The 25,558-nt window shown below is 37.2% G+C and overlaps 1 protein-coding gene across 4 annotated transcripts in view; it reads left to right on the top strand.

Annotated features, from left to right (window-relative positions):
* Positions 1-25,558, top strand: part of LOC149773124 (regulator of telomere elongation helicase 1-like) — a 240,161-nt gene that overhangs the window by 130,933 nt on the left and 83,670 nt on the right. For all 4 annotated transcript variants that reach the window (XM_089946787.1, XM_089946786.1, XM_089946788.1 and 1 more), the window contains one exon: positions 16,941-17,019. In XM_089946787.1, coding sequence (XP_089802913.1) covers positions 16,941-17,019 — 79 coding nt within the window. The remainder of the gene's footprint in view (positions 1-16,940; positions 17,020-25,558) is intronic.

Genomic DNA, 25,558 nt, shown 5'->3' with positions numbered 1-25,558 from the left:
TTAAGGCACAAAGAAAAATAACAAAAAAGAAGAAAGTTCTGTATTTCGAAAATAAATATAACTAATGAATGTGATTTCATGAAAGCATCTGATACATTTTTTTTCTAATTTTGTTGAGATATTCTGCTCTCATATCTTGAGGCAAGCTCACATTGCTTAGTTCATTAACCCCTGGCAGTGCACTGCATTTACGTGGCAGGAGGTAGTAGCCTACTGCCGAGCTCTGTAGCATCAAGGTCATATATGATGCACTAAAGTGGGTGGTATTATAGAAAGGTAAACAGATGTAGCTCTACAATGATACCAAATAATCTGGGCATTTTAGTTGCACTACAAAATACAGAGGGAGAAACCTAATTTTTTGGATTAATTTTTTTCACCCAAAATTCGCCCGTGGTCGGAATCTGATTATGTGTCTGGATTTTATACTTTTTGGCCTCAGATCTAAGGCAGACCGGTCTCAACTGCACACAGACAGGTGAGCCATTGCAAAAAGTAGGATCAGGTGGGCATTTGGAATAAAGAGTGGTCTTGATACAAAAATGATAGGTCCGTTAAGCAAAAAAAAGAAAAAACTCCAACTTTTACCCTTCTGCTCATGTGCAAGCAAAACAACCAATGGAAAATGATGTTTCTAACACAACTAATGATTAGGCTAATGGAAAATCTCTTGGAAGTCGGTGTATTAGGATGTATTCAGAAATAGCCTCCAAAATGTGTTTCCTACTCGCATTTCAGGCGAAAATGACAAAAACCTCCAGGGATTAATGAGTCAATGGCAAGTTAATTTTTCCAGTTAGCTTACTCAAGGCAAGCTCACTTCTATCAAATTTGTAAGGGTCTGATAATTTATCTCATGGTCTAGTTGGTTCTAAATGAAAAGCTTGAACAATTTTTAATGGCCATCACAGTGGCCATTTTGAAAATTTTGTTTTTGCTCAATGGATTGTTAAATCAGCATGGGGTTTTCACTGAAAGACTTTGTATGATGTTTCGTTGGTCATAAATAAAAAAGGTGCCAATCTGATATCAACATAACTGCCATGGCAGCCATCTTATAGATCTTGTTGTTATGATTATTCCTGGACTGAAAGTCATATTAGCATGGGGTTTCCACTAAAATTCTTCTTATGATGTCTTGTTAATGATAAATGTAAATGGTGTTGATCTGGCATCCAGTATGGTTGCCACAGCACCAATTTTGAAAATCTTGTTATTGCTACTCCAGAAGAAAAAGTCTTATATACACAGGGTTTTCACCGGAAAATATATCTGGCTGGTCCTAAATAAAAATGGTGCCTATTGAACCTCCAGGGTGGTCAACACGATGGCCATTTTGAAATCTTACTATTGCTACTTCTCCAATTGGTTAGTCATATTGACATTGTGTTTTCTCCAAAAACCTTATGCCTAGTTGGTCATGAATGGAAAATATTGCAAATCTGATATCCATTATGGTAACCATGGCACCCATCTTGAAAATCTTGTTATTGCCAGTCTTCCAAAATGGAAGTTATATCACCCAACAGCTTGTCATAATGTGCTGATCAGACTTTAATTATTGCTACCATGGTGGCCATCTTGCAAATTTTGTTATTGCTTCTCTTAAATGGAAAGTCATTTTGATATAGGGTTTTCTTCAAGAGTTCCTATGGTGTCTAGTTGGTCCTAAATGAAAATGATGCACACTGACCCACAATATGACACCATAGTCGCCATCTTGAAAATATTATCTCTTCTCCTCTCAAATGGATTTTGTATCAACTTTGGGTTGTTACTAGAGATGGATTGGTATCCAGCCAGGCCACCCATCCCCAGCACTACTTGGAAATACCATGACATGGTTAGAATTTGTTCTTGCCACAAAATTTCCTTACCTGTCCATCCCTAGTTGTCATCAATAGACTTCTGACAAGACCTAGTTGGGTGTCCGCTCCGGTGGCCTAGTGGTTAGATAGAGCATCCACCTTGGATGCAGGATGTTGCGGGTTGAAACTCTGGCTGAGTCATACCAAAGACTTATAAAAATGGTACTAACAGCTGCCTCACTATGCGCTCAGCATTAAGAGCTTAGTGTTAGGACTAGTCAGCCTGGTATCAGGATAATATGACTGGGTGGGACATCATGCTACATGTTTGTGGCATGATGCCCCAGTGCTAGACATCACTTTAAACTGCCACACTGCAGACATCGTAGCGATATGACTGAATTTATTTTAAAGCTACGTTAAAAATCCAAATCACACACACACGTAAGACCTAGTTGGTCCTAAATGAAAATGGTACCAGTTATGGATCCAATATGACTGCCTGGAAGTCATGAAAATCACGCTGTTGCTACTCCTCCAGAAAAGATGTCATGTTGACAATGGATTTGTCACCAAAGACTTATAATGATGTCATTCCTTTGTCCCAAATGAAAATGACGCCAACTTGACATCCTGTTTTTCACCACACAAACTGATTTAAAATCCCTTTAGTCAGATGAAGAATATTAGAGATGGTTTCAGCGATCAGCAGTTAAATGAAGAAATGGTCTTTTCTTGAATTCCTGGAAAGTCATTTTGGCCTTTTGAAGATCATTCCCATCTAGGGACTCTTGTCTTGGAATTGCTACTGAACAATCTTGTGAACACTAATGCTTCCTCATTTAATATTTGAAGTAAATTGTCTGTCAGTCTTAAGTATCAAGAACTTGGACAAGTTTAATGATGAGCATGTTCTACAGATTTCTTAGAGTTACCTGTTGGCTAAGTTGTCTTAGACACTTGCCTTTGCATGTCACTCACATCTCACCTGTCTGAGCTCAGGTCCTGGTTCTACCAACCTGGGTGTGTGAGAAATGTTGCTAGTAGCTCCCCGTAGATCATTGGTTCTTCTCATGTTCTTCCTCAACCAATAACTACTGGTCACCATATGTGGACTTTGACATGCTGAAAAATGAGGTTAAACCGTTCAGAAATCAAGGATTAGAATTATGTGCCTCAATTTGTGTAGCACTGTTAATACACACTGTAGATTTGACATTTAAAGTTTGAACCCAACGAACTCGGATAGGTTTTATACCAAGAAGGTTCTTCAGGAAATTATGGTTCTTAGCATAGGCATTGCTTATTCATCATATTATGAAATCTGCCTTCCACACTTGTCATTAGATTTCAGCTAAATTAGTTATGAAGCTGCATATGAGAAAGCTTGCACAACTTCACTGGCAGACCAATAAATACACCAGCATTATGTTTTATATACACTCATATAATTCATCCATCTTGTACTTTTGGCTTTTAGTGCATTGGACATTAGTCATATTAGAGGCAAATTTTTTCTTGTTACTTCTTATCAACATTTTATCATTGTTTCAAGGATATATCCAAACACTTTCTAGATGACTTTGCTTGATGATGATGCTAGGGTATGTCAAACCAGATTATATGTTAATTACAATGTTATTCTATGAAATATGTAATAAGTATTATGACATATTAACATTAACAATAATGCACATATTATCTTAAGACCCAAATGCAACCTCTCTTCTTGACATCACTTAAAATTTTGATAAAATTGGAAACTTTATTTATTTTTTTGGAATGACAGACTTTATGATAGCATATACCATATCTACTTGCTTCTGAGTCCAGCTGCAAATTACACAGTAACAGATCTGCTGTTGCAAAATGCACTTGCTGATCTGAGTCTGTGTAGTTTGTAAGGGGTAATCAGTAGAACAAACAACAGAGACCCTGATCTGCATGTGCATTATGTTACAGCAGATCAGGATCAATGTTTTTGCAGTTGGATTTGACTTATAGGTGAGTATATACAGTACCTATGGAATCAATAATGATGTGCCAAGATATTTATGACACGCAGACAAATATATATTTAATGTAGGTACTAAAAGCATATTTATGACACGGAGACAAATATATCTTTAATGTAGGTACTAAAAGCATATCATATTTATCCATTTAAAAAAATCAAATTATAAATTCATGAGTTCCAGTTCCTGAACAATATTACATGAATCTGTGTTAGGACAGTATCTATTTCCATTCAACAATGGGATGCTCTATTTATGTAGGAACTTTCATAGGGAACTATTGCCATGATGTGATTTTGCCTTCTCCTGTGGGAACTGTCCTTCTGCAGTTATGTCTGATTGATTGTAGTGCCTGAGCCAAATGCCATACCAATCAACACTTTAGGGAAACAGTACCACTGGGAGAAGGCTGTAACAGAATAGTATCAAATATCCATCTGCAAACAGTGGAGAGAACCTGATCTACTAGTGTACCAAGCAACAGTATATCTGCAACTCTAGCTTTTCACAAATGACGTATATTGTATTTGGGTAAATAGATCACATCTTTCAGGGGGGCCCCGAGTGGCCGAGTGGTCTAAAGCGCTCTCCGTTATGGATCACTGCCATCTCACCTGTCTGCGTGGGTTCGAGTCTAGGATTCAGCCAACGTGGGTATGTGAGAAAGCTTGCCAGTAGCTTTTCGTGGGTCAGTGGTTCTTCCCAGAGTTTTCCCGGGTTCTTCCTCCACCATTAATACTGGCTGCCATGCATAGCCTATTGTGTGCTGAAAAATGGCGTTAAACTCCACAACAACATCTTTCAGGAGTTTCTTTTGTTTTAAAGCAACTGATGTAATGTCTCAAATGAAAATACTTTGTTGGGGCACTAGAATGCAGACTTATAGAGTTTGGTACAGTTAATCAAATTGTGCGGGTTCGTTAAGGTTGAGGTTGGGTGCTCCCAATATTTTATTGAAGTCCCACACAGGCTCGAATTTGGTTGGAAGTTAAATTAGTGAAAGACAGATGTAAAGCTCCAAGCCCCCAGTCAGCAATGCAGACAGTTAAATGGTTAAATATACAAAAAGGTTGAAATTCAATGAAGAACAATTTAATAACAATTCAGTAATCAAATGCTTCAATTTCCAATTACACTCCTTCCGCTTGTCCCTTTAATAGCCTATTGCATCACTTGATTATCAGTGTGAGATTGATTTCCACCTGTCATTGTATTCTACTCATCTGTGGTATTCTCCCTCTTATTTCTCCAAATTCCTTCTCCTCCTCCCCAACTTCTCTATACTCCTCCTTTTCCTCCTCCACTTTCTCCTCCAGACCCCTTTTCCTCATTCTCCACCTTCTCTCCACCAACTAGACTTCCATTGACTTTGACTGTTTCAGCTAGTCTCACTTGGGTCTCCAACTCTTGAAGACTCGGGACTCAATCAAACCCAAAGTTCTGTGCCCCCTAAAAAGCTTAATTATCTTAAACCATACTCTTTATGTGTCATTTAAAAGGATCATGGTTTGCAATTTAGTATGTGTCGGTGCACTTTGTCGGCCCATCAACAAAATTTACATCCACTTAAGCACTCCGTCAAAGTTCCTTTTACTACTTTCCTTGAAAGTATTGAAAATTTATTGTTTTTCAGTAGAACTGGATTCCTGATCAATACCTGGTCTGGGTTCATTTAGCTTGCTCTGCTAGCATAACATTTCATTTATTTATAGTACATGTGCACATATTTTAAAAAATTCATTTTGGTAGGTGCTGGTTTTATGATTTGACCCCATGTACTTGATTAGTCATTCATGTATGTTAATTTTTTTTTTTATTATTTGACAATAGCATGCTACTGTTTGAATCAGCCAGACACCAAAGATTTTCTTTCTCTTCTTGATCATTTTGAAACTGATGACTTTATAAGTCACAAATTTGAGTACTCAGAGGACAGTTTTATAGCTTTTATAATCAAGAAAAATTTGCTAAGTTGCTTTTAACCCAGATTAAAGATGTACACCTCTCTCTCTCTCTCTCTCTCTCTCTCTCTCTCTATATATATATATATATATATATATATATATATATATATATATATATATTGAGGGATTTCAGGTCTAGTATGTTTTGTACAACACTGAAAAATTCTCTAAGTGGTGAATTTGCCATGAAAACTCTGAAATTAAAAGTTGGTTTTATCCTTTGAAAAGTCATTGAACTCATTAAAAAAGAAAACTTTAAGTTTTCCTCAAGAAAGAATTTACCTGAGGGAATACAAAGCATTAAACCAGTTTTTGTGCATATATATATATATATATATATATATATATATATATATATATATATATATATATATATATATATATATATATATATATATATATATATATATATATATATATATGAAGAAAAGTTCAATTCCTGAAAAGAATACACTCCTTGGCAATATTTGAGTAGGCCTTGAAACCTCGAATAAGAGAAACCCCCCCCCGTCCTGAGCTTTACAAACCATGTCCAGTCATTTTTTAGCTTTGCAGGTCATAGACCAGAAGAGTTTATGAGATGGTCTGTTTTCCATTGTCTATCTATTCATTAGCACAAGTTATTGCTACTCCTCCTGAACTTGAAGGATTGCTGTGAAACTTGACACACACATTGTTCCCATGGTATACTTGGTCCTAATTAACAATTGTGCTGCTCAGGTATTGAATATGGCCTCCATAGTGGATATGGTGAATATCTTTTTATTGCTACATGTACTTCTGAATGGATGGTCATATCAACATTGGATTTGCACTTATACTGTCAAGTTGCTTCCAAATGAAGGGGCTGATTTCGTGTTCAATATGACCACCACAGTGCAGTCTTGAACATATTTTATCAGTATTCCTCCAAAACAGAAAGTCTGATTGATATTGTGTTTTCACCAAAGGTTTTTTTTATGATGTCTAGTTGATTGCATATGGCCACCAAAGTAGTCATCTTAAAAAAACTGTAATTTCTACTTCTCCTTGAATGGATGGTAATGTCAGCAAAAACCTATGATGTCTAGTTGGTCCTAAATGACACTGGCACTGATTTATTGTCCAGTATGGCCACTACAGTGGCCATCTTGAAAATCTTGTTATTGCTATTCCTCTTAAATGGAAAGTCATATTGTCTTGGGAGTTGGGGTCGTTTCACCCAAAGGCTTCTTATAATGTCCTAAAAGGAAATGGTGTTGATCTGATGTATAATGTGGCCATCACAGTGGTTATCTTCAAAGTCTCATTATTGCTACTCCTGAATGAATGGTCACATCAACATGTGATTTTGACTAGAAGATTTGTATGTTTATTTTGTCATAAACGAAAATGGAACTGATCTGATAAGAAATATGGCTACCACAGTAGCCATCTTGAAAATCTTATTATCTCTATTTGTCCTGGATGGAAAGTAATATTGTTGTGAGGTTTTAACCAAAAGACTTCTGATCTGTAGTTGGGCCTAAATGAAAATGGCATCCATCAGATGTTCAATATGGCAGCCGCAGTGGCAGTGTTGAAATTCTTGTTATTTATTTCCATTCTGGATGAAAAGTACTATTGCCATGAGGTTTTCACCAGAAGACTTCTTATGAATATAGCTGGTCCTAAGTGAAAATGATGCTGATCTGGTGTCCAATTTGGTCACCACACTGTTATCAGTAAAAAATGTCAAAGATGGTTTAAACACTCAGCAGTTAAAATGAAGAATTGGTCTTATCTTGAATTTCTATAAAATTTTTACTGCAGTAGAGTATTAGGCTCCTTAAGGGTACTCTTGTTATATGCCTTCCATAAGACAGCGTTATATGTTAAGATGTTGTCTTTCAGCGCATTTCTTAGCCAGTTTTCATTAGGCTTTGTAGGAATGTTCCATAGGATACACTGTGAGAGAGTTATGTTTCTGGTGGCTCCCTTAGTAACAGTAGGACTCACGGTACTAATTCAGTTCCCATAGTAAACCTATGCAGACACCATGATATTAAAAATTTAATAACTTAAAATTTTTGAGTGCTCATGATCAAACCATATTTATCAGTATAGATGAAACCTGGATGTCAGCTTATGTGTAGAGGAAAGGATATGAGCCGCGGCATTTTCTGGACTTGCATGTGTGTGAAACATGTGCTTCCAGTTCCGCACCAAAGAGTCAGGTGCTAATTTTAGTAATGTCTGTTCCAAACTCAAGACTGTTAAAAGACTGAAATTCCATCAATAAAACTTCTCTATTTTTTCCACCTTAAACTAGGATAAGCTCTCAAAAGATTCTTTTTCCTACACCATAACTTACATTATTAACCAGTCCTGGTCAGCCTAACCCATATATACTCTTTTTTATGTTCACCCATTTCCAGGATGGTTCCCATTTTTCCATGCCATTAGTACCGTGTGTCCAGTATGTCTACTGTAGCAGCAAACTTTTAACCAGCAAGTGATTATATATATATATATATATATATATATATATATATATATATATATATATATATATATATATATATATATATATATATATATATATATATATAAACATACAAACACACATACATATATATGTTACATATTACAAAGAACAAAGATGCTGACCTGCTGTATTGTAATGTGCCTGCAGATTAGGGTCTGTGTTTTTTGTTCTACTGATTACTTGTAACAAACTGCACAGAACCAGATCTTTGGGTGCATTATGCAATGGCAGATCTGGGTCTGTACAATTTGCAGTTTTACTCATAAGCAAGCAGTGTATGTAAAGACACTGGAGATAGATATTCTGTTAAGATTAGTGAAAGGAATTCCATACCAGCCTCTACATTTTAATTTTATTTTTGGATTGCTTGGTCTCTTAATATCAATAATGCATCAACTAACACTGTTGCATAGCTTGCCTTCCTGGATGGAATTACCTTTTTGAAAAAAATAAATTCATCCTTCCAAGGAAAACAGAGACCCAGTCTGCTCCCCAAGTCATCATCTTCTTTAGGATGATGTCATTTGCATTGATTCATTTCAAATGCTTAGCATTTGTTTGTGTGCCAATATGCATATTAGCTATCTAATAAGTTTTTCTGTAATTCTAGAGTATTATAACCTCAATCCAATTGATATTCATTTTGTTGTGTTAGCTCTTTTAAGAGTTTACAGGCATTTTGTTGTTATGATTTTTAGCACTGTGCTTTGAACATTACCTCTTGGAGTTTGGGTATTCCATATTATTTTATTCAGTTGTCATTTTTATGGGCCCTTGGGTAGTTATTGACTCGGTCATTGCCAGAATTAATTATGAACTCCATTCAGTCTATTTTTTTAATATAAAAAAGTGAACATCAGGTTTGATGATTCATTCATTCATTAATGCTTTATGTTGAGTTTTCGTCTTGAAGAAGGGGACATAAAGCATCATTTATTTTGATTGTTTAGGTGGTTGCAGACTATTCCCATCATTACAGCATTACGGTGAGTCCGGATCATGCCCCACTCAATGTATTTGCTGGTTGCAGAAGTATTACTGATGTTAGTTCATGCATCATTACAGGTGGCACACCATTAAGTAAAACCAATATTGAGTCAAACTTGCACTTCCTCTTTTTATTCATTATATTTTGTGTTTTGCTGGTTTTACTTCTTCATTAGTCATTAATACACAGGTTAAGTATTCTTGTTATTTCATTGTCATTAATTCCATACAAAACAGCCAAGTATTGCTGTGATTATATAGTATTGACCATAGGTCTCATTTAAACCTTAAACATTATAATCATCACTATGATTATTGTTCTTTGTTTTCAGTCTTTTTTATAGGAATATGTCAAGGCAGAATGTGCAGAAATTTGGGCATACAAATTCCCCATGGGACACTTACCCCACCTACCTTGCTTGAAGCAACTCCAAACAGGTGTCTGTTTAGATGGCTATGGTCAGAGGTGGTGTAGGACCTAGCAAAGAGTACATCAGGGTAGGGGGAAAAGGCCTTCCTCCTCAACATTTTATGAATACTCAGGTTCCTTCTCTGGGTCCCTCAGGTCTTGGAAGAAGCAAATTATGTAGAAGGTCACTCCCTCGTCCCAGGAGCATGTTGGATCAGTCTCTACAGAGACATATAGGGACCATGGAAGCCTGATATTTGTGATAAAGAGTCAGAGCTTGTTAGGAGCAGGTCCAGGCTCCATCCCAATTGATGAATAAACAAGGAGACTAGCAAGGCTGCCACCTCCCTTGACAGGGAGGAGCAGCACCCTCCCCAATTCCGCATTGGAGAGTCATGTCCCCACCCCATGAAGGAGGAGCAGCACCCTTTCCAATCGCACTGCATGGTGATAGAGAGTGAGTCACCCAATCAGAACTTGTAGCTTAATGGGATGAGGGGACACCCCTTTCAGGGGTGTGATTTTCCCTTCCCATTTGTATCACCATGGACATCAGGTATTTGGCCTCATAGCAAGGCCAGTGTTGTGGATCATGTCCTGACAATGTTTGCTTATATAGACACAAAAATGATGAGTGGGTTTGCTTATATAGAGACAAAAATGATGAGTGGGTGGTCTTCTCTCAACAGATGTTCAAGAAAGGTTGAGAATCACTTCCCATCCTCCTACTGACTCTGTCACTAGGGACAGTCACCTCACTGAGTGTGAAGAATTGTGGGATGAGGCCTCACCTACTGCCAGGCTTCAATTGCATCAGAGAGACATGGGATTTTAAAGGCTTGTATCTCAGGAGTGAGATCAGGGTAACAAGCATCCCCAGTTTTAATGGACTCATATGAATTCACTGAAGAACAGGCTAAAATGGCACTGCCTTCTCCTGTTATTGTCCCCAGCCTTCTCCCACACATTACCTCAGGCAGAGGACATTAAAATTCTTGTTTGGAGAGACTATATGGGGCTGCCTCACACCCAGATCTTTTTCTTTTCTCCTATTAAGCTATGGTCATGTAAGTTTCTTTAAGGTTTAAAAAGGGTCAAGATTTTGCTAGGCAGTATAAGGGGTGGTTTGTACCACTTGTCTAAGACCTGGTCTCTTAAGCCTCCCCCTTTGACACTGGGCCATCATAAGTGGGAATTTCCATATTGGAATTTAAGGCTAGGCTGCTTGTCATCATAGCCTCACATCGTTTTGTAGCCTTTTTTAACATTCTGAAGGAGAAATCTCTATCTTGAGCCATTCTACAGTGCTTGCTGTATGCATTTGCCAAAACATCTGGGTGTGCCTTATTTTTTTACCATAGCATGAACAGTGATCTGCTCCACCCATGTAGGATGTTGCTATGGTGACTTATAAGGTTTTTCTGGAGCACAATGAAAATGATCTGCTCCACCCATGTAGGATGTTGCTATGGTGACTTATAAGGTTTTTCTGGAGCACAATGAAAATCTTTTTCAGGCTGCTTTCTTGGCTCATTTCCTTCATGTCATCTCAAGACCTAAATGACCAACATCAGTCCCTTGAATCTGCTCCTGACCCATTGAAACAATGAAGTTCATAAAATGGACATATCCCAGTCCAAGAAGCAACCTTAATTTTGACCTCCCTTCATCAGGCATGGGTGATATGGAATCCTCAGATAGGCCCCAGGCAGAGGTTTCCTTGCCCCTCTGGGATGGTGGTGGGCCAGCCGAGGAACTCGCTCCCACTCCTGGAGGGCATACCTCTTCCTTCATTTCCAGTAGACGCTCAGCTAATCCTTCTGCTAGAGGTTTGATCAAGCATAATAGATGATAGTTGGGTCCACTTGTTAAAAAATGTAGGATACCTGCTTCAGTTCTAGGAACATCCTCATCTGGCAAGAACCCCTTTGCTGTTTGGCCAGTCAAATCCAGTGTGGTTAAAGGAAGTGTTGCACTCCCTTCTGCAGAAGGCACAATAGAGAGGGTGTTAAACATATGTTTTTTGGCCTTCTACTCTTTTCCCAGTATAGCAGATAGCTTCAGCTTTAGTTCATTAGTAACCATTCATGATTGTGACCACAGGCTCAGTCAAGAGTGCCATAAGGTCTGTGACTGAGCAGTCTCCATGTCTATAGGATGCATACCTTCACATCCCTATTTTTCCTACTCACTGGGAGTACCCCCAGTTTTGTGTGGACCTGGAGGTTTTTTAATTTCATTCTCTGCTGTTAAGTTTAGCCTCTGCACCCAGAACTTAAACCAAAATAATAAAAGTAATCACTATTGAACTAAGGTTGCTGTGGATCCCTGTCCTCCATTATTTCAGTGACTGGTCTCACTGCTGGTCCATAGTGACAAAGGTGGACATTTTGCCCAACTTGGAGAAATTGGAGCTAGTTCCTTCACAGGATTTCATATACATGGGGATGAATTTCCTCATGAACTAGGGCTTAATCTGTGTCTCACAGGACAGATTAGACAGAATCCTGGCTCAAGTGGAAATTGATTCCTTATGGGGATCTTGAACTATGTTGCATTCTCCTAGGAAGACTGCACTTATGCTCCCATTATTTTCTCCTTTAGGACAACTGGAAACTGCACAGGGATCCGCTGGAAGCTCAGATTTCTCTAGGACCAGATTTTTACTACCACTTGAATTGGTGGACAATAGCTACCAGTTTCTGACTCGAGTCCCCATGCATAATCCTGAATCCCTTTCCTATCTGTTCACAGACACATCAAATTCATGTTTATGTGTTCACTTGGAGCCAGAAGAGCTAGTTCTTCAGGGTCCATGGTTCTTGCAAGAATCTTCTGTCCACGTAAACAATTTGGAAGTCATGGCAGTATTTTTAGCTCAGTAGGGTTACATCAACAAAGTAAGTAGTTCTTGTCTGTTGGTCTTCTCCGATTTTATTTCAGTGGTAGCATATGTTAGGTGACAAGGAGGTGTACATGACCCTTCCCTCTGCATGGAGGTTTGGAACCTGCATCACATGCCATCATTGGAAAGTGATTATCTTGTTTGTCACATTCCAGATGAGACAAATATTTTGGCAGACAGTTTATCCAGGAGAGGCAAGGTAATCCTCATTGAATGGTCTCTGCACCATCACCCTGTAGCAGAGCTCCTGTTCAGACTGTGTGGGAGACCCTTGGTGGACTTGTTTATGACAAGCATACTTCCATGTTTCCCCAGTTCCAGTAAAAGGACCTGGCAGTAAAGACTGTTAGCTTGAATGGGATGGTCTGTTTGCTTACATCTTCCCACAGGTTCAGGATGATTCTGTAAGTATTCCTCAAAGTCAAGACCTCGACTGATCAGTTCTTATTATAGCCCTTCTGTGGCCCCAATGATCATGGTTCAGTGATCATCTCAACCTGCTGGTAGACCACCCAGGACTTTGCCTCAGAGGAGGAACCTTCTGTCATAGCATATGGAGTATATCCTTCACAACAACCCAGTCTCCACCTTCACACTTGTCTCATCTCAAGTGATCTATTTGCCAGGACAGGTTTTCAAGCAAAGTTGCCAAGTGCATCATTCTGGACAAAAGACACTCTTTGTCCAAGGTCTATTATGCCAAGTAATTGGTGCAGTAGTAAAATGTGTTAATTAAAACTGTCACTCTCTGAGTGCAGTAGTTGATTTTGTTTTAATCCTGTTTTACAGGCAAAATGCTTGGTTTCTACTATTAAGGGCTATAGAGTAGGCCTTTCCAACACATTAAAATTCTTAAATGTCCTGGCCATCAGTTCAGATTTTCATATTTCTTACATTTTCAGAGATTTTGAGCCACAGAGACTGGTTTCAAATACTAATATCCAGACGGAATCTTGTGTATCTTGTGGTCTTTACGCCCCACCCCATATTCTTTAGATGAAACTTTTTTCAAGAACCTTACCTATAAAACTGTTGTATTGCTCTCCTTAGCCTCTTTCAGATCATGGAGCGAGCTTCATGCCCTGTCTGTAGAAAAAGGTTGTCTTTGCTTTGCCATCTGGGTTTCTTAGTAGATAAACAGCTTCCTTGGGTAGCTCTACTCTCAACAAAGATCCCCTGTCTCAGTTGTGTCTGTGCTGTGGATTGAATGTTATATCCAATTAGGGCTTTGCTTGGTTGCTTTTAAACAGAGAAAAAGGGTAGGAAGCGTGTTGTCCTTTCCTTAATGGCTCTGATTTTTGGCATCCACTCTTTCTAGATAGATTGTCAGGAGATGACCAGGAGAGCTTTTCAGTTCCTTCTCAAGAGGGACCTTTCATTTATGAAGATCAAGGCTCATGAAGTTAAGCCATTCCTACCTCATGGGCCTGTGTAACTTGTCATTTCAGGATGTTATTAACGCTACAATTGGGTGATCACATGGTCTTCTCCCTCTATCTTCATTCTCTTGTGTACCACAGTGAATACAAATTTTCTCTAAGACCTATAGATGTGGCACAAAAAGTTCCCCAAACACAAAACATTATACAGTAGTAGATGTGTCTACCTTAAGGATGAGTATTTCCTTGTTATACCAGTTTTTTAGGTCACCAGCTTGTTTCCAAATGGGCAAATTCAGCTACACAAAGGTGACATGTAACATATTAACTGATCTTAAAGGGGGGGGGGGCAGGGGTGCAAATTGTAATGATGTAATACATACCTGGTTAATACTGTTTAAACACTAGACTGAATGGAGGTCATAATTAATTCTGGTAATGATGGACAGACATTACCTACCCAAGAATCTGTACAAATAACAATATTGACTAGATCAAAGAGCTCTTCCCTAACACGGTGGTTCGATTTGCCAATCTGCTATTGCCAGATTCCCTCCTCCCATCAGCTATGATGTCCCACGAGTTGAACCAGACCTGCCAACCCTTACAATTATGCTGTAAGTCTTACAAAAATTACCTTTAAAATATGGACTTACGGCATAAAAGCAAAAACTACAAGAAAATGATAATTGCCAAAAAATCCAGAAAATTTGTTCATCTGTGTTTGATTTGGATCCGGGTTTCATGTTAGAATTAGTGAAATTGGTCAGGGAACCAGACTAACTGTACAGCATCACCTCAGATGCTTTAAACTGCACCTCTTTGTTAATGTGAAGCATCTGCATGATCAAACTGTTGATTATAGAATTTGTTAAAAATGGGGTCCAGTAAGTGATGCATGTTGACAACGAAAGGGAAAATGAGCCTCTTGAAAAGTGTTAATAATGAACACTGAAGAATAAAAAGGATTCAGATTCTTGTGAATAAAAGCTGGAAAGGACACAATTACGTTTATTGGACATCACATGCCAATTTGAGTATGTCTCGTGGTGGGAGATGTGATTGCTATCGTCATGTGAAATGGAAAAAGAAATTCCAAGAATTACATCAAGTTGAGAGATAGCAACAAGCCATTGAGCTGCATAGGGTTTGGAACTTGAGTTTGTGCAACTGTATTAGTGGTAAATAAAGTCTATGCGTACTTTACAAACTTTCATTTGAACATAATGTTTATTTTTGCTGCATGTTTAGAATACCGAACTTTAAATTATGTTTTTAAGCTGTACAATTGCAGATTATGATTTTTTTTTTTACACCTCACTGAAAACTGGTCAAACTTATGGAAAAAAATCAACTGCCTTACTGAGCTGGACTTGTCAGGGTTGGCAGGTCTGGAGTTGTCTCTGTCCTTAAAATAGACAATGACTAACAACATATAGTCTGAAGGCATGAGGAACAGATTTTGTCTATGTTCTACTAGTCTAGAATTTTCCAGAATTTTCTGGAACGTTCCACTATGGGAGGAGGAATTTTTATTTTATGGTAATTCCATCCTGGAAAGGCTGGCTGTATATAAGTGAGTTGTAATTTTTACATCATCAAAATTTTCTTTTACAACATACAAAAGTACATTTCAAAAGAAGTTAAATACTTGTTCTCCAGTATTCATAAGTAGTCATCTTTATGAAATATTATAATTCAGTGTAAGAATCAGTGCATAAAGTAAGCCCCTTCAGATCCTCGATGTCCTCAGATGGGAGTTCCAGTGAAAATTTAATTAGTGAAACGATTTCTGCACCAATTACAAATTCATTTTACCTCTTACTAATGTTAAATAAATATTTTCCCAAGATTTATCCAATTTTGATAAATTGGTGTGATATTCATAAACTGTACTGCATATTGTTATGTCATGAAAAACGAGTAGATTTGTCTGATGTTTCGTCTGATTTGTAAAACACATTTGTATGCCCCATCATGACAGTGATAGGGGTAAATAGGGTTGCCCTTGTCCATCTGCTTATGCCATATATATTTAGATCATTTCAGGCACTGTGCTGGGGCATCCAGTTTGTTAAACACACTTTTGGTTTAGAAAATATATTTTTTGAAATTTTGAGGTTGACATTGGCATGACATGGTCTTTGAAGTTGTTGGAATGACTTGGTGGTTGAGGTGGATGTTGGCATTAGATGGTATTTTGAGGTTTACATTGGCATGACATGGTCTTTGAGGTTGTTGTTGGAATGACTTGGTGGTTGAGGTGGATCCTGGCATTAGATGGTATTTTGAGGTTGACATTGGCATGACATGGTCTTTGAGGTTGTTGGAATGACTTGGAGGTCAAGGTGAATGTTGGCATTAGATGGTATTTTGAGGTTGACATTGGCATGACATGGTCTTTGAGGTTGTTGTTGGAATAAATTGGTGGTTGAGGTGGATGTTGGCATTAGATGGTATGTACAGGTTGACATTGGCATGACATGGTCTTTGAGGTTGTTGTTGGAATGACTTGGTGGTTGAGGTGGATGTTGGCATTAGATGGTATTTTGAGGTTGACATTGGCATGACATGATCCTTGAGGTTGTTGTTGGAATGACTTGGTGGTGGAGGTGGATGTTGGCATTAGATGGTATTTTGAGGTTGACATTGGCATGACATGATCCTTGAGGTTGTTGTTGGAATGACTTGGTGGTTGAGGTGGATGTTGGCATTAGATGGTATTTTGAGGTTGTTGTTGGAATGACTTGGTGGTTGAGGTGGATGTTGGCATTAGATGGTATTTTGAGGTTGACATTGGCATGACATGATCCTTGAGGTGGACAGAGCCAGAAAAGCTGGAGGAAACTACTGTCCTAGGAAAGGCAGCTGTATACCCTTGCACATTCTGGATCATAATGTCACTCTTAGAAAATCTTTGCATACAGTAGATGACAATCTTTGATCTTTCACCCTCTCTGATTACAGCGACCCTTAAGGACCTTGAAGAGCAGATTGATTCCATAGAGATTCCTCATCGTGAAAAGGGACTGTCAAAGCCTGGCCTGTAAGTTTTACTATGATTTCTCATTATAACGTTCATTGGGGCCATAAAATGCTGCTGCATTATAGCCTTATATTGAAATATCCTACTGTAAGTTTTGCTGTTATCCCTCATTATGATATCATTTATTGAGGCCATAAAAGAATAATGCATTGTAAGTGAGGTAGCCTTATATTGAAGTATGGTGTTTTAAGGTTTACTGTTATCCCTCATAATGTGGTTCAGCATACTGCTTTGTGAGTTAGGCATCCATTTGCTGAAGTATGCTACTGTAAGTTTTATTATTATTCCTAATTATGATGTGGTTAATTTTGGCAGTAACAGAGCCCTGCATTAAAACTGAAGTTACCTTATACTGAAGTTTGCTACTGTAAGTTTTACTGTTTTCCCTCATTATAATGTGGTCCATTGGGGCCATAAAACATACTGCATTATAAGCAAGATATTCTTAAGCTGACGGATGCTACAAGCAAAACTGTTTCATAGAAAATTATCTAAAATCATACTAAAAAGAATTTATGTGTTAAACCACATTACATTTAATGTTCATTGTCGGAGATCTAAATTGCAGTGAAATAGATGAAGCAGCAGCTCTATAAGTAAATTAAGATGATTTAATAGAAAATTGCACCATACTTGCATTACTTGAGTGGCTTAACTGAAAATATTTATCATTGGAGACTGAACTGGTTGATAAGGTTCTCCCTGTACTAATCCAAGAACATAGGATCCGTAATTTGTTCAGATAAAATTTCATGAAGTCTCCACACATCTTGACACAAGAGTCCTGCAGTGATAACTCTTTCCTTAGATCTGTTTGTAAGGCTGCAATTTTCACACATATAAACGGTTTAGTTTAGAGTCAGTAAACAAACATGCATGTGCCTATCATTGACACAGGAACTACTTATTCCAATTAAATCTCAGCTTAAGATAATTGTTTTGTAGGATTTCTATGTGTTAATTCATATCTGGAAGTATGATCTATGATTTTTACATTGAATGTGGCTTCACTAGGAAAAGCAGAAATTGATAGGAATTTGTTATAATTAACAACTTATTGACTAATTCAGTTTGTAAGACTTGTGTGTGGTTTGGATTTTTAATGCAGCCTTAAAACTTTTTCAGTCATATCACTATGATGTCTGCAGTGTAGCAGGTTATAGTGATGTCTAGCACTGGGGTATTATGCCACAGACATGCAGCATGATGTCCCACTCAGTCACATCCTGACACCAGGTTGACCAGTCCAAACACTAACCTCTTAATGCCATGTGCCTAGTGAGGCAGCTGCTAGTATCATTTTTGTAAGTCTTTGGTATGACTCAGCTGGGGTTTGAACCCATGACCTCCTGCATCTGAGGCGGACACTCTAACCACTAGGCCACATGAGCAGTGTGTAAGACGTCTTCATTGATTTTAAGTATATCTGACAGATTAGGTAGAACAGTCAAGGGTCCTTGTGATGGTTGTATACGACTGTTACCTATATGTATATGATGAAAAAATGGATAATGCAAGCCAGCATGCTTCCTGGATCCGTGCAAATGATTTTGTTTGAAAATGTGCAGTAGAAAGAAAAACTTGAAATAATGTTTCTTTAGAAAACATGTAACACATCAAAGTCCTGTCAAGAAACATGTTTTTCAAAGGCAATTAATGCAGTTTAGGGAATTGTTGTCAGTGTTATCAGCAAACGGGCCTGATGTATAGCATGCAGTAGAACCAGTTCTTGCCAGCTGTGTCTAATTCCTAGTGATGCTGCATTCTATGTGAAAGTCTTGCATGCATTCAGAAAAGAATTTGGAAAGAAAAATCCTACCAAAGAATTCAATTACTGCATAACTGATAGCTATGATTATGTTCATTTGCAGAGTTTCCAATTTTTTTAATGTTTACAGGCTGTAAGACTGAGCTGTTTGCACATGTAAACATTGCAGCTTGTTATGGGCTGTTTCTTAAGCCTGTTATGGCTGTTCCTTTTATCCAGACAACCAGTTGTGTTAGATGCATGTAAGAATGATAAGAATATTTTTTTAAACTTTGAATTGAAAACTTGTAAAATATACATACTTGAGAATGTACTTACAATTGAACTAAATTATGCTGGAACATTTCTTGCTTCATTCTCTGCTTTGCATGTGTTTTAAATTTTTTGAGCAGTCAAGATGCATTATACACTTCGCATATTTAACAATATCATATAAACATCTTGTACAGAATTCATATTATGGCAAGGTCCTGTTCTGCAAAGATGGCTGATTATCTCATGCAAAGAAATGTTTATTTATTCAATGATGTGGTTATGTTTTTAATCCCTGGCTAGTTATATTTATGCCATGTTTGACTAGTATCAGGAACAACTTATTATGTTAAACAGTGTGCAGTATTAAATGAGATGTGAAATGCATTGACACAGTTCTGTGTTCACATTATTTATTCACATATCTGAAAAAAGTCAGTTATTGTTTAGTCTTGTCCCCAGATCACTATTCAGTTCTGAGACCATAACAAGCTTGCAGTCAAATTCATTAACATATGCTGCACCCAAATTTCAACAGACACTTAGTTTTTGGTTTGCACTCAACACTCACCCATTCTCAATTTCTTCATCATTTTCAAAGAAGATAATGAGGCTGATGAACTTTAAAATCTCAAATTAAAGTATTTATTGGATTTAATCTTGAGCTCTGCCTTAAAAACTTTAATTTTACTGTTTGTCTTTGAGTGTATAACATGTATGGATGACACCGAATATCTAATAAAGTTGATTGTCAATTTTCTGTGTAAGAGATACATGTCTGATATTGGCTAGAATGTCATAGGGTGGCACTAATAGCTTGTTTGCAATTTATAGATTTACACATTCTCCAGAGGGGATATTAGAAATTATGCATTAAAAAAAAATCTATCTGGCCAACTTTACCAATTTTATTGATTTTATGGGTTTGAACATTTCTAATTAAAGCAAGTGCTACAATGTGCATTTCCTCAATAAATGCTTGTTTCCTATTAAGTGCAATTACATTTTGTATGCAGGAAATATGAAAGCTTGTATTCAGCCCTTGCTTGCTATTTTTAACATTTGAATTGAGTTACAGTAAAACCGCATTAATTCCAAAATTAATTAATACTGTATTCCAGTATCTGTCACTTATACTCCAATATCAGTCACGATTATACTCCAACATCAGTCACTCAAATACTCACTCCAATTGCTCAAATACTCAACATTTGTCACTAAAATGCTAAAATACCCAATACTTGTCACTAAAATACTCCATCTGTTACTCAAATACTTGATATCAGTAACTCAAATACTCAACATTAGTCATTCAAATAGTCCTACATCACTTATCTACTCCAAGAGTCACTCACATGCTCCAATATGGTTCACTAAAATACTCCAATATCATTCACTCCAACACTCGCACATGAGTCAATGAAATACTCCATCAGTCATTCAAATACATTATCAGTTGCTAAAATATTCCAACATCAGCCACTCAAATACCCATCAAGAGTCACTTAAATACTCCCAACATTTCTTATATACTCTAACATCAGTAACTCAGATACTCCAACACCTGTCACTAAAATACTCCATGAGTTACTTGTGCTTCACATCAGCCACATAAATACTCAACATCAGTTGCTCAGATACTCCAACACCTGTCACTAAAATACTCCATGAGTTACTTGTGCTTCACATCAGTCACATAAATACTCAACATCAGTTGCTCAGATACTCCAACACCTGTCACTAAATACTCCATGAGTTACTTGTGCTTTACATCAGTCACATAAATACTCAACATCAGTTGCTCAGATACTCCAACACCTGTCACTAAAATACTCCATGAGTTACTTGTGCTTTACATCAGTCACATAAATACTCAACATTAGTTGCTCAAATACTCCAACACCCATCATTTAAATACTCCAGCATCAGTCACTCATACTCCAACATCAGACATTATTTCACATAATGTATTCAGTCCTAGCAAATCAAACAGTCTTGAGGGGCCCCGAGTGGCCGAGTGGTCTAAAGCGCTCACCGTTCCGGATCACTGCCATCTCACCTCTGTCTGCGTATGTTCGAGTCCAAGGCTCGACTAGCGTGGGTACGTGGGAAAACCTGCCAGTAGCTTCTCGTGGGTCGGTGGTTCTTTCCTGGGTTTTCCAGGGTTCTTCCTCCACCAGTTATACTGGCTGCCATATATGGCCTATCTTGTGCTGAAAAATGGCGTTAAACCCTACAACAACAACAACAACAACAATCAAACAGTCTTGAACCTGCATCATTTGGAGTTTTTTGTAATGAACATACTATAAATCACCAAATTTTAGTGGGCACAAAATCTTATGGAATTTAATGTGGAAGCTTTTTTCTTGAAAATATATTGTCGTAAAAATGATATTTTAACGTACAAGTATTAAGCATCATTAAAAAGCTGAATCATCTTTATTATTGAAAACTTCATGAGCTGAAATATGATTAGTATATACGTACTTGTAAGTTGGTTCAAACTGCAAACTGCATCAACCCAAATTTTCCATCCTATATTGTGCCAGTCGATCTGGTTCTAGGTTTTATTAGGAGTAATCAGTAGAACAAACAACATAGATATTCATCTTCAGACACAGGACTGGATCTGTGTTGTTTGCAGTTGGGCTGAACTTATAAAGCAAGCATGTACAGTAATTTTTATACAGTATTCCATAGTGATTCAAATTTCCATTGTGATATCCAAAGAATCCATTAAAGCTCAGAGTATAAAAAGCCAGACAATACTGCTGCATAAAATAACTGCAGAGTTTGATTTACAACAGACAGTTGTAGTCTAATATTGAATTCTGTACTGCAGTGTATGATTTACAACAGACAGTTTGTTTGTGTAATTTTGAAATCTGTACTGCAGTGTATGATTTACGCAAGACAGTTGTAGTCTAATATTGAATTCTGTATTGCAGTGTATGATTTACAACAGACAGTTGTAGTCTAATATTGAATTCTGTACTACATTGTATGATTTACACAAGACAGTTATAGTCTAATATTGAATTCTGTACTACATTGTATGATTTACACAAGACAGTTGTAGTCTAATATTGAATTCTGTACTGCAGTGTGTGATTTACAACAGACAGTTGTAGTCTAATATTGAATTCTGTACTGCAGTGTGTGATTTACAACAGACAGTTGTAGTCTAATATTGAATTCTGTACTACAGTGTATGATTTACAACAGACAGTTGTAGTCTAATATTGAATTATGTACTGCAGTGTATGATTTACAACAGACAGTTGTAGTCTAATATTGAATTCTGTACTGCAGTGTATGTTTTACACAAGACTGTTTGTGTAATTTTGAAATCTGTACTTCTTGTTATGTACTATACAAGAAGTTCATTGTAGTACAATATTTGCTGTCTTATAATGCACATGATTATGGCCCTGCTTGATGAAGTCAGTAGAGCCCTATATTAATTGCATTGTCCATTTGTCAGTTAGTCAGTCTGTCCATCAATCAGTTTGATTTCTAACATAACTTTCATGGGAGTGGTTGGATTTTAACCAAATTTTGTATGCAACTGTATTAGTAAGACCATGAAAGAATTCAGTGTTCTATGTTCTGTGTCAGCATTTAGAGGAGTTATGCCCCCGATTGCTGATACTGCCTTACATTTCCAGCGTTTAAGAAAAATTGCTTGATTTCAACCAAATTTGGCAAATATCGTTATATTGACAAGATCTTGTGAGAGTTGATTTTCATTTGCAGGAATTGTGTCCTCTTGATTGCCACATGTTTTAACTTTAGTTTTGCAGCATGACTTCACAAAACTTGGCTGAATTTAAAAAATATTTGGCTTGCAGCTTTATGTTGCTGAGGAGAGACTGAATGAGTTCAGTTTACAAGAGTAATGGCCCACTAATCACCTCTTCTCCTAACTTTAGTTTCTGCAGAATAATTTTATCCTGGTTTGTTGGATTTGATCCAAATTTGGCATTGAGTTTTATTTTAATAAGATCTTGGTAGAGTTTGTTTTCCAGCATTCCGTAGCATTTACAAGAGTTATGGCTCCTGATTCTCCATCTTCCCGATTTTGGTTTTCCACAGCATGACTCGGCGTAGGAGTGTTGGATTTTAACGAAATGTAACATGCATCCTTATATTGATTAGACTTTGAGTTTGATTTCAAAGATTCCCTGACATAATTTACAGGAGCTGTGGCCTGTGATTGCCTTTTTTCCCTGACATAATTTACAGGAGCTGTGGCCTGTGATTGCCTTTTTTCCCTGACATAATTTACAGGAGCTGTGATTGCCTTTTTTCCCTGACATAATTTACAGGAGCTGTAGCCTGTGATTGCCTTTTTTCCCTGACATAATTTACAGGAGCTGTGGCCTGTGATTGCCTTTTTTCCTGACTTTTGTTTCTGCTGTAGAACTTTACCAAGGAAATGTTGGGTTTGAACCCAAATTTGGGTTTGAACCCAAATTTGGCAGTCAGCTGTATATTGGTGAGATCTTGATTTAAGTTGATTGACAGCATTCCAAGATATCATTTACAGGAGTGTTGTCCACCAAATTGCCCATCCTCATAACTTCTGTTTCTTTAGCATTGATTTACTAAGGCCTGCTGGATTTCAACTTAATTATCATGCACTCTTATATTCATCAGATCGTGAAAGCAATGGATTTCATACATTCAAGGTCATCATTTAGAGAGTTTCAGCCTCCACTTACCTGTTTACCCTACTGATTGATTGTTCCGCTAAACTTTGGTTTTTGCAGTGTAATGCCACAAAGAAGTGGCAATTTTCAACCATATTTCTTGGTTTTATGTTATGAAGACCTCTGATGAGTTCACTTTCCAGCTTTTAGCTCACCTAGCCATAAGATCAGTTGAGGTAGTTGTATTGCCCTTCATTCAACATCCATAATGTGCAGTGGATCATCCTTTCACAATTGCTGTTTACAGCTTCTCAAAAAAAACAATTTCACCAAATTGGACAGAAAGCATTCTGGCACGAAGCTCTTTCAAATTCATTTAAACGATACTGATCCACTCTCAGATGTGGCAGTCATTACTGAAAATAGAAAACTTCTAAAGACTTCTCAACAGAATTTGACCAAATTCAATAGAAAGCATCCTGGCATGAAAGTTTTTAAGTTTGTTAAAAAATTATATCAATTTGCCAACAAATGTGGCTACTGTTTCTAAGAGCACAATAGACTTCATATGACCTAATAAAATCCACTCAACAGAATTTGATCAAATTTGTCAGAAAGCATCCTGGCATAGTTGGATTCTAATTTCTTCTAGATGATGCTGCTCCACTGTCAGATATGGCCAACATTACTAAAAACAGAAGATCCTTTAATTAGTTTGTTCTCAGAATGGCCGATATGTCCACAATTGCTAAAAATTTAAATACCTTTATGTGACTTCTTTTGAAAATCCACTATAAAGAATGTAACCAATTTTGACAGAAAATATCTACGTATAGATGTCTCTCAAGTTTGTATAAATGATGATGAACCTTTATAAAACATGGCCACCATTACTAAGTATTACAATTTTTTTTACAACAACTCAAAAACTGCTTAATAGAATGTTACCACATTTGATAGAAAGCATCCTGGTATGAAGCCCTTTTCTAAACTTTTTGCAAATTATTCTAATCAGCTTTCAGTATGGATGCAGTTACTAAACATTGACAAACCCTGAGGACTTCTCGAAAACCAGTGTCTGTAATTTGACGAAACTTAACTGCACATGCAGGTTTGCCTAATAATACAAGGGAAATAACCTATGATGGAGACTACTGAGAATCACAGGTTCTCTCCCTTATGGTAAATGATCTAAACATAAATGAAATGGTATTATCATATTAAAATGCCTGAAAGAAATGTTTTGAATGTTATTGCATGTACAGTATATGCATTAATTTATGATATTTAATATATTCAGAGTCATTAATCACAAATTTGATGAAATTTATATTTTACGTTTTTAGCTTTTAGTAGCAGATAACAAAAACTTTTCTTTTAAAAGCTTTCAAGTGCGATCATTAAGAGCAAAGAAAAACATGGGAACAAATTTAGAGAAATTTGTTAGTAGTTCCAAACTGATTCTTTGGTGGCAATTGAACCCATACCCTTCTTCTAAGGCACCATCGCAAACCTGGGTTGGGATCTCAGTGGTTTCAAAAATGTTATGGCCCTAATCAGGTAAGGACATACCCATGAATCCATGCTGACTGCATAAATATATTCCCCTTGTACTGCCAAGTAAGGGTATATATACCTTAAGTGTAGGGCACTGAATAGTTTCAAAGTTGTGAACTAGGGTCTGGTCCCCAGGAGGCAGCAAGAGACCGAAGGGGCAATACTTGCATAAATAATGTCCTTTTCATGCCAAAGAGGTGTATTTCATATTTTAGGATGTGTTTAGCTCCACTTGTTATAGAGCAGAAAAAGTTTTGGGTTGGTCTGTTTTCCATTGTCTATCATCTATTGTCTGTCTGTTTATCAT

Source organism: Sinohyriopsis cumingii, unplaced genomic scaffold (genome assembly GCF_028554795.1).
Source record: "Sinohyriopsis cumingii isolate HCF-2022 unplaced genomic scaffold, ASM2855479v2 utg000881l, whole genome shotgun sequence".
Taxonomy (NCBI): domain Eukaryota; kingdom Metazoa; phylum Mollusca; class Bivalvia; order Unionida; family Unionidae; genus Sinohyriopsis; species Sinohyriopsis cumingii.
Note: the sequence above shows the minus strand (reverse complement) of the source record. Positions and strands in the feature narration are given on the sequence as shown.